The sequence below is a fragment of the Coregonus clupeaformis genome, chromosome 8, assembly GCF_020615455.1.
Source record: "Coregonus clupeaformis isolate EN_2021a chromosome 8, ASM2061545v1, whole genome shotgun sequence".
NCBI classification, from domain to species: Eukaryota; Metazoa; Chordata; class Actinopteri; order Salmoniformes; family Salmonidae; genus Coregonus; species Coregonus clupeaformis.
Window position 1 is genome coordinate 53,512,545 of NC_059199.1, and position 10,751 is coordinate 53,523,295.

At 40.3% G+C, this 10,751-nt stretch overlaps 1 protein-coding gene across 1 annotated transcript; it reads right to left on the bottom strand.

The window, feature by feature from the left end:
- Positions 1-4,383, bottom strand: LOC121572457 (serine/threonine-protein kinase PLK4-like). The gene is made up of 9 exons (XM_045222275.1): positions 4,079-4,383; positions 3,513-3,615; positions 3,156-3,259; positions 2,813-2,896; positions 2,002-2,063; positions 1,814-1,894; positions 1,589-1,643; positions 1,321-1,509; positions 1-1,195 (listed from the first exon to the last, which is right to left on the bottom strand). The coding sequence occupies exons 1-9, from the start codon at positions 4,202-4,204 to the stop codon at positions 320-322; spliced, it is 1,680 nt and encodes a 559-aa protein (XP_045078210.1). The 5' UTR covers positions 4,205-4,383; the 3' UTR covers positions 1-319.
- Between the last annotated feature and the right edge of the window lie 6,368 nt (positions 4,384-10,751).

Consider the following 10,751-nt stretch of genomic DNA (forward strand, 5'->3'; position numbering starts at 1 on the left):
TTCAGTTTAAAACTCCTTTATTATGTTTGTTAGCAGACATTTATAGACCAAACTTTTATTGAACACACTTTGATACAGATCAAATCATGTTGACTGTAACAACCTAGGAACAAGCTTTAGTAACAGCGCTGTCTGGGATAAATAGTTAGGTCTCTTTGACCTACTAGTCATGGCTGATTTGTGCAAGCATTCGAGAATGGAAAAAGGAATTTGCTGATAATTACAACCTGTAGGCCTATCAGGGTGTCAGTCACACAGCCGATACTAGTGCTCTGTTTCTTGTTTCTGCATCTTTTACAGTCACTACAACTGAGTAGTGTCAGTTGTCTAAGTAACAGTCCTCTATCTTAGGAATGAATGAGATGACATCACTCAGTTCGTCCAGGCTCTCCTGTAGCTGTTCAGCTGTCTGTCTGATCGTTTGGATGAACTTCATGGTCTCTGACTTGACCTCAGCCTTTGGTTCTTCACACCCAGGGTTCAGCTCAGTGGTGGAGTCTGTGTCCATCACTTCTAACTTACTGGTATCACCAGACTGTTCATTCGCCTTCGCCTGTCGGATGTTGTGGATCTCTTTGGCATCCATGGCGATGAAGAAGATATCAACCGCTACAAAAAAAGCGGAAAATATTCCTGTCGCCACCTCTGCCACACGCACTGCCCTGGCAGTTTGGGCTACCACCTTGCCAATGTTGGCCACCTGGAGTACTCTGAAGAGCTCTGGGATGCAGCCCAGGCCCCTCCCAAACCTAGCCCCAGCACTTGCCCCAGCATTTGCGTTGAAATTGTCACTTCCAATGTTAAAGGAGCCACTTGCCCTCAGTGTCTCCAAACCCTCAGCGATGTCTTGTAGAGATGTCACCAGAGAGTTAAACTTCTCCTGGAACTCCTTGATGATGTTCTTCATGGCTTGGCGGTCGGTGGACTGATTGACCATGTTGGTAATGTTGGATACTCCTGCTGTGGCTCCACCAGCGACAGCCACCCCAATACCCACCCCAGTGACGATCAGGGAGGCGCCCAGAGTGAAGGGAGCCAGGATGAGCCCCACTATAGAGGTGATTCCTCCAGCTGCCCCAATAACACCTCCCGTCAGACTGCCTATGGTGGTGCCTTTGTGCATACTCTCCAAGCCGTCTGCCAGAGTTCTCAGCTTGTCCAAGGTTATCTGGAGTTCCTCCACAGTTTTCTCACTCTATAGAAAATTAATTTAGACAGATAATGTGATTGAATGAATGAATGAATTTATGGATGAATGGATGAATTAATGAATGAATAAACACATTTTACGATTTGATCATATGATCTTGTATTGCGAACCTTTTTTGTGAGGAAAATGATAATGAATGGTTTTGCCATAATTTCACCAGCTGAAGGCCTAATGGTCGGGTCTTGTTGGAAGATGTCACACAGGAGGTCGCGGAGCTCAGATGAGAAGCTCTCTGGGAGAGATGGGTAAGAACCTCCCAATATTTGGGGGATGAGCTTGATTGGGCTTGCTGCAGCGAACTGTCAAGAAAGACCGGTTAATATCACACCGCATTTTGCATTAGCAAGAGGCAAATATGGAGATAGAGGTGTTACTTACTGCACACTGAAGCATACACAACTCATACAGCACACATCCCATGGACCAAATATCACTGCAGAGGATGGAAAATACATTAATATATCATTATCCATGGTAACTTCACATTGAAGGCAAATGTCTAACACTATTAGAAATTGAGTCTTTGCTTCGGTAAACCATATGATGTCACAGGGTTGAAGTTCCCCTTTAATATATTTTTGTTGGTTGTAGTTTTGAATTTACCTTTTGGTTTCATAAATTCCCCCTGTCAGAATCTCTGGGCCTAAATAAGCCACTGCTCCATCCTCTGAAGAACTGGTAGCACTGGTAGGAAAGAAACACATTAGCAGACAGTCATCAAACAGGATGTAACTCTATTATGTATTAAAATACATTTTGACCAGTTTATTATTATCCAAAAAGTACCATACTTTTCATTGACTCTTCCGAAATCTCCCAAACAAAGTGTCCCAAATTTTGTGAGAAATATATTCTAGTGTAGAAAAAAAAAGATATATTTAGAATTGTTGAGTGAGAAAAAACAAGAAATTAACCATTTATATCACATCAAATAAAATATACAGTTAATTGTATTCTGGAAAACTTTCATTAAAGGCCCAGTGCAGTCAAAAACTTTAAAAAATGTCCTGTGTTTTATATATATTTCCACACAATGAGGTTGGAATAATACTGGGAAATTGTGAAAATGATGAGAATGCCCTTTTTCTGTAAGAGCTGTTTGAAAAGACTGCCTGAAATGTTTGCCTGTTTTGGTGGGATGTTTTGGGCTGTCTGGTGACATCATAGACCAATAAGAAAGAGAGTTCCAAACCTCTCTGTCAATAACAGCTACTTCAGTTTTCCCCTCCCCACTCAGACCACTGCTAGACAGTACTAGCACAATTCTTGCTTGAGAAATTGCTTATTGCTTAGAAGCTATTTTTGTTTCTTTTTGACCATTTTAATTGAAAACAATGACAGTAAGGTGCTTAATTGTTACCCAGAAATGATTTGATATTGAGATAAAAATGGCTGCATTGGACCTTTAACCCTTGTCTTTTCAAAAATATAATGAATATGTAGAACATTTAAATCAATCCGCCAGTTAATTATTATTTCTCAAACCTTTCCTCAGTGACTCCCAGACATTTTTCAATGCAGTTCTGGAATAGATCAAAAACATGGAATTGCTGGGGGTCCCTGAGGAGAGGGTTGTAAACCACTTAGCATACCAGTGTGTACCTGGGGTCTCAGGTCTCTGTGAAGAAGGCCCTGGCCGTGTAAATGCTTCAGTGCCATGCAGATCTCAACAAGCCAGTCCATGATCTGGGAAGAATTCCAGTGCATAATTTATGTTTTACATGAAACAAAATAGTTTTGATGCAGTCATGAATAGAAATAGCCTCATTCCAGGCTGACTACATTCCAGACGCCTGCCAGATCTCGCAACGCCTGGATAGGTGAGCATATCAGCTAAGATATCATATACCAATCTAATGCCCAACTGTACAGTCGATGACTTGGCATGCAACTTCTGCAATGTAGTCGGCCTGGAACTTAACCAATAGGTTATTCATTCAGAAACCTGTTCTTCTAAGAATGGGTTCCCAGTCTCCTTCCCATCTTTGATCTTTTGTGCGAGATTTCCACCCTCACAATGGTCCATCACTACATAGTAACTTTTATCATCTGTAAAAATGCATAGTTTATGTGAATATAATATTGTGAGATATATTATTATAGCATGCTAGCTCCTCTGTTTAAAATGTTTTTATGTTCATACTGCGGTAACTTGCAAACATATTGGGACGTTCCAGACACAGATTAAGCCTAGCCCTGGACTAAAAAGCATTCTCAATGGAGTTTAAATCTGTGTCCGGGAAACCACCCCAAACATCTTCTCTCTAAAATGAAAAATAAACACAAATATTAGTCACCTCACCTTGGAAAGAGTTCTTGTGGCTTACAATATGGGGGTGAGTTATCTGCAGGAGGTTTTCAACCTCAGAGAATATGTCTCCAGCACTAGAGCTCAAGTCTGATGTCTGTTAAAGCAAAAACCACAGTACTCAATCGAAACCAAACCCTTTCCATTATAAACCTTTCTAAATTAGGCCTAGTTTTGTCTCCCATCAAACCAAATAAAATCTAACTATTTGAAGTGCATTTAAAATCACAACATGTTACAGTAAAACAATACAATTCAAGAAGTAAAAGAGACTGACATGTAATGATGTACACAGGGCCAGTAGACCAGTGCCAAATTCCTTATAAATAATCTATAATATATAAATAACACACATTATTAGAAAGCGTTGCTCTCAAAGTAGAACTGGAGGCTGATCTAGTGGTAGTGCACCAAGCCCACACATTACCCCTGGAGGCATGGGTTCAAACGCCAACTGTGCCGCTTTACATTCTACTTCTCATTCACTTCTTGACTCGATCAATAAAATGTTAAAATAAACAACAACAACAACAAATAATAAGACAATGGTGCCCACTCACCTCATTCAGTTTGATCTCTTTAATGACAAACTGGTCACCATCTTTGTCAGTAGCTATGACACCATGCTCTAACTCCTTCTGGGTAGTGTATCCTTTCTTCTCAAGGACACTCTGTGTTTTCCCCATCTTTGGTTTTCACTATGGTGTCATTGGTAACTCAAATGTCATATATGTATAATTCCAATGTCAAATATTTAATCTACAGTACTATTTTAATTATAAATAAAGAGTTGATATGTGTCATGTCAACATATGAATAACAAGTTCAATACCTATCTTGTAATTATAGAATTGTTGCCAGTGGTGGAAAAAGTACCCAATTGTCATACTTGAGTAAAAGTAAAGATACCTTAATAGAAAATAACTCAAGTAAAAGTGAAAGTCACCCAGTAAAATTCAACTTGAGTAAAAGTCTAAAAGTATTTGGTTTAAAATATACTTAAGTATCAAAAGTAAATGTAATTGCTAAAATATACTTAAGTATCAAAAGTAAAAGTATAAATCATTTCAAATTCCTTATATTAAGCAAACCAGACGGCAACATTTCCTTGTTTTTTTTTATGTAGGGATAGCCAGGGGCACACTCCAACACTCAGACATCATCTACAAACGAAACTTGAGTTTAGTGAGTCCGCCAGATCAGAGGCAGTAGGGATGACCAGGGATGTTCTGTTGATAAGTGCGTGAATTGGACCATTTTCTGTCCTGCTAAGCATTCAAAATGTAACGAGTACTTTTTACTCCATACATTTTCCTTGACACCCAAAAGGACAATATATTCTTAAGGAATGTAGTGAAGTAAAAGTAATAGTCAAAAATATAAATAGCAAAGTAATGTACAGATACCCCCAAAAAACTACTTAAGTAGTACTTTAAAGTATTTTACTTCAGTACTTCACACCACTGCATTTTGCCCATGTGAAAATGCATTGTTTTGGAATGCAGTCTACATATACATTATATTGTTCATGAAATGCAGGACTTCTCTTTTTGAATGTGCATAAGCTTACCTTAGCTTGCCTGTCTTCCGGTAAATATGATCTACAACGAGTATGAGCCAGAGTGTCACACACAAGGGCACCTACTTACATCGTGTTAGATAAACACACATATCCCTTTCAGCTGAGGGAGTGGCAATAGTGGAGAAACAAAAAGGCCACGTCAGCGCTACAGGTATGAAAAAAATAATAATAATCCACCATTGCTCTGGAATGGGGAATCATAGATTAAAAATAACAATGTGAAATAGTTTGAAGAATCCATGGTCCAGGCACTCATGTGGGTTTTAAAGTTTAAAACGCCTTTATTTACTGGGCATAGAGCATATAAAAAAATATCTACGTGTTAGGAATATGGTGGAAACTCCCTTCAGCCAATCTTGCACCAATCGAATTATTTGAAATGCATGTGGGGAAGTAAAGTGCACACTTCTGGAGAAGGGAAGAGAATCGTACCGCAGCCATGGAAGGTAGACAAACAATTCAATAGCCACCTGTGCTAAGGTGTGGTCTCAGAAAGTTGAGGTTATTCCAGGTCACCACTACGGGTAGCTATTTGGTTTCAATCACATCAACAATAGAGAAAAACTATCAAAGACGAGCATAGCACAGAATAGAGTACCTCAGAATGAGTCATAATACCCATAACACCTAGCAGTCAAATGGTTCCCATCATTTTTCCACCATTCATTGTTCACTAAAAAAACACTAAAAATAATGGCAGTGTTTCGTGAAGGCTTACCCTGGCATGACGTTTTGATAACTGTGTAAATCTCTCTCTGACAATGTGACTTTTATCAATATATTCATCTGTATTTACCCCCAACAAATGAAATGCTAATGTGGCTATCTTAAAGAACTACAGATGCCATGATGATCTGGATGAGACTGCCGAATCGAGGTAAAGGTAAGAATCTCTGGATTAACTATCTAATTTTAGCTAAATGTAGAAATGAATACATTGGCAAAATTTCTTTCAATTGACAATTCTGTGAAAATTCTAGAGATGACGTGCAGAAGCTTGCAGGGATTTGTAGTTTTGCATGATGTCTACTTTGATGCTAATTAACATTTTCGAATCTGAGAGTAAATAGAGCTGAATATATTGATAAAAGTCACCTTGTCCGAAAGAGATTTACATGGTTATCAAAACGTCACTCCAGGGTTAGCCTACATGAAACACAGCCCTTGTTTTATGTGTTTCTAAAATCCCCCATGGGAAAAATGAATGGTGGAAAAACGATTGATATGAGGAGAACACGCTCGGACTCATTGGGCTTGCGTGGGGGAGGTTACATCGACTCAACCTCTTGCCCTGGGCTCGTTTTCATCTGTAGGTTGGGTTGCGTATAATCAGAACACAGAGTTTCAATCCAGAAACAACCTCTAGCCCCTAGGATCTGTGTAGATCTGAAAGTATAGGATAGGTATGGCCAAAGTTCCACATAGCCTACACTGTAACTGAAAACTGTCATTTATACAGTAATTCTGGGTATTATCAACAGTAAAATACTCTGTGACGTTTTACTGCATCATACTGTAAATTACGGTGCATTGTGGGAAAATGTTGTGGGCGGGGAAAGAATTGCTGTGTTTCGAATGGTACTGTTAGTCTACCCCACAGAATACAGTACTGTATCTTTGGAGCGCAAAAAACCTTTTGACCACTAGTGGGTGCATGGTATTGTTGTTTCTGGCTCATTAACATATTTTGAGCCGTGGCTTGTAAGAGGCTATATGTGTTGCACCCGTGAGTGAGAATGCTGTACCAATTTAGATCCTATGTGGTTATAGTGCCCAATTGCAGCAAGTATTAACCGCTGTAAATATAAGCTTTTTTTATGTTACTTATATTGATGCACCGGTGCGTCAATCGACATGAGCGTTTTGCCATGTCCTTTGGGTCTGTTTTGCCCTGTAGTCGCTGCCAGTTTGGAATCCTTTGTTAAGGCCTCTAGAAGTGCAAGTGACATAAAACACCAGATATTTATTAATATGCTGTAATGTGTAAACACTTTACATAGCAGCCAACCTGCTTGCACCAATCCCTTTGTAATTACAGTAAAATACTGTAAAATACAAACACCCTAACCTCAATGAATTTCATTCATCCATTCGTTCATTTACTCATTCCGATTACGCTAGCATTGACAATTTTTTTATAGCGTATAATACATTCATTTTTACTGTATTGTACTGTGTCATTACACAGTACTTGCTTTGAATCTGTATTGATATTACAGTAAGTGTACTGTAATATGAAATACTGAATTTTACTTGCCACTGAGCTGCTTGTAAGTCAAAATCATGGCAACCTCATTACAATGTTTTAGAGGGCATTTTGCCTTCACCCATTTATGTCAGATCTATGAAGTGCCTAGAGTGTAGGGGCTAGAGGTTGTTTCTGGATGTGGCCAGTTACGGGTAAACCACTCTGCAAACGTTGCATCTGCACTTTTTAATATCTGTCAGTCGCAGCTAAAACATCCCTTTGTAATCAATAAGGCAGGCTGCACCTGCAGCAGAAACATTTTACAATTGATGAATTCAAAATCTACTTACCTTTGTGGTAGTTCTCAATATGAAGCAGGATGAGTACCCAGAACAATAGTTGCTGATACAGCAAAGATACTGAGCTCTGTGCATGATGATTTATAGTGTACACCGGTTTATAGCCTCTCCTACTTTTTTATAGGGACTTGATATCGGATCACAGAACAATAGTTCCTGTTAGTGTTCATGCCGATGTATTGCCTCTCCTACTTTATGGTAGGGACTTGATACCTAGCTCTGTTTTCCGTCTGTCTTCTGTAAACAAGCGCTGTAACGTGGAGATATGGCTGTGTGGGAACACTACCCTAACCCTATAAAGGTGTGTATAAATTAAACCTTTTGTTTTTTTGAAAATTATTTCTCACTGATATTAAAGATAATGTCCTTATGCTTCCAAAATCATTCCACAAGCGATGCATGTTAATGTTCAGACCGAGCGCCGGGGATCTTAACAAAACTCACCCATACAGAAGATGATTCGTTCAATGACTTATGTGTACCGTAATGGAACTGAGTCATGATCAAGGGCTAGAACTGAAAGTCATGATCAAGGGCTAGTCTCAAGCACCATTACAAACCACACCTACAAAGTGACCTATAGACACCAAGATTCTTTGCTCTCTGAAATAAAATATCATATCATTATTGCATTGACAGTGTAATAGGAACTCAGCAGCCACCATGAGCAACAAGTTGCTCTTAGTCTAGTGTATATAACAAATTACCCAAACAAAATGATCAACCAAGACAAAGACCAATCCATACATCTATAATGCCTATGTCAATTTGTAAAATTAGTAAAAGGCCTGCATCATGGGTAGTGTAAAGTATTATACCCACAAACCTTTAGGACTCCATTTTATTCCATCATATTTCGAGTTAAATTCCATATTTTATGTCACACACCTTTTATACACTAACTCTGGAATCATTTGACAATGTCTAAGATTTGTTCAAGTTAAATTCCATATTTTATGTCACAAAACATTACAGAGCATTCCTCAGACGAGGTTTGGACAGAGTTAAATTCATTTTTTCCCACACACAACTCACAACCGAACACTTATTGCATATTTATTGAACAAATAGTTAATTAGCATCAAAGTTATGTAGAAAAAATGTCAATTTATTATTAGTTCTACTGATTTGATCATTTTAGTTGGAAATCCCAAATGGCACCCTGCTATTCCCTATATGGGTCATGCACTAAATAGGGAATAGTGTGCCATTGAGGCACAACCTATGTGTTTTTATGGGATTTATCCTCATGCTCTAAAAAGCAGGAAGCCCCTGAATGTGCTGTGATTTTCGTCGCTGGCAAATATATGTGATCTCCCTGTTCTAGATGTAGAGTCCCTCCATTACCCGAGCTGTTGGATCTATCATTCTCTGTTTGATGATCACACGCAGACAACATGCGCCTATTGTTCTTAAACAGACTGTTGCAGACGTTGTGCTAACTTTTGGCAAATGATGAGAAGATTAAGTAGCAGACTCGTCTCACTGGCGCATCAAAGACAGAGGAGTAGCAGGGAGAGATGAGGTCAGAAGACACCTGTATCAGAGGAGTAGCAGGGAGAGATGAGGTCAGAAGACACCTGTATCAGAGGAGTAGCAGGGAGAGATGAGGTCAGAAGACATCTGTATCAGAGGAGTAGCAGGGAGAGATGAGGTCAGACGTCACCTGTATCAGGGGAGTAGCAGGGAGAGATGAGGTCAGACGTCACCTGTATCAGGGGAGTAGCAGGGAGAGATGAGGTCAGAAGACACCTGTATCAGAGAAGTAGCAGGGAGAGATGAGACCAGAAGACACCTGTATCAGAGGAGTAGCAGGGAGAGATGAGGTCAGAAGTCACCTGTATCAGAGGAGTAGCAGGGAGAGATGAGGTCAGAAGTCACCTCTATCAGAGGAGTAGCAGGGAGAGATGAGGTCAGAAGTCACCTGTATCAGAGGAGTAGCAGGGAGAGATGAGGTCAGAAGTCACCTGTATCAGAGAAGTAGCAGGGAGAGATGAGGTCAGAAGTCACCTGTATCAGAGAAGTAGCAGGGAGAGATGAGGTCAGAAGTCACCTGTATCAGAGGAGTAGCAAGGAGAGATGAGGTCAGAAGTCACCTGTATCAGAGGAGTAGCAGGGAGAGATGAGGTCAGAAGACACCTGTATCAGGGGAGTAGCAGGGAGAGATGAGGTCAGAAGTCACCTGTATCAGAGGAGTAGCAGGGAGAGATGAGGTCAGAAAACACCTGTATCAGAGAAGTAGCAGGGAGAGATGAGGTCAGAAGTCACCTGTATCAGAGGAGTAGCAGGGAGAGATGAGGTCAGAAGTCACCTGTATCAGAGGAGTAGCAGGGAGAGATGAGGTCAGAAGTCACCTGTATCAGAGGAGTAGCAGGGAGAGATGTGGTCAGAAGACACCTGTATCAGAGAAGTAGCAGAGAGAGATGAGGTCAGAAGACACCTGTATCAGAGAAGTAGCAGGGAGAGATGAGGTCAGAAGACACCTGTATCAGAGGAGTAGCAGGGAGAGATGAGGTCAGAAGTCACCTGTATCAGAGGAGAAGCAGGGAGAGATGAGGTCAGAAGTCACCTGTATCAGAGAAGTAGCAGGGAGAGATGAGGTCAGAAGTCACCTGTATCAGAGGAGTAGCAAGGAGAGATGAGGTCAGAAGTCACCTGTATCAGAGGAGTAGCAGGGAGAGATGAGGTCAGAAGACACCTGTATCAGGGGAGTAGCAGGGAGAGATGAGGTCAGAAGTCACCTGTATCAGAGGAGTAGCAGGGAGAGATGAGGTCAGAAGCAACTATAACAAGAAACATATATTATACTGTGCATGGGTGTAATTAAAACTTTGCAACTGATGTGTGCCTTTTGCTACTGTAGATTTGTTATTCAGTGCCTCAGTGTCAACATGTGGTTGTCGATTTAAGCACACATAATGTTGATAGTGCTAATGAAGGTTGCGTTGGGTTAGTATGAGGCACTGGTTGCGCCCTAATAATCTCCCTCTTTCTCCCAAAGTGTACACTTGTTCACTTCCTTTCATGGATTTGAAAGGATATGACTAATATATGGAATCTCCCTCTAGCCTATGCCTACACCCATCCAATGCTTTTAAGTTTGT

Bases quoted from the DNA above. Each gene is read 5' to 3' on its own strand.
- LOC121572457 (XM_045222275.1), bottom strand. From the start codon at position 4,204: ATGGGGAAAACACAGAGTGTCCTTGAGAAGAAAGGATACACTACCCAG. The intron at 1,644-1,813 runs GTAAATTCAAAA...CATCCTCTGCAG, and splicing joins GGAATTTATGAAACCAAAAG to TGATATTTGGTCCATGGGAT. The intron at 1,196-1,320 runs GTTCGCAATACA...AATTTTCTATAG, and splicing joins TCATTTTCCTCACAAAAAAG to AGTGAGAAAACTGTGGAGGA.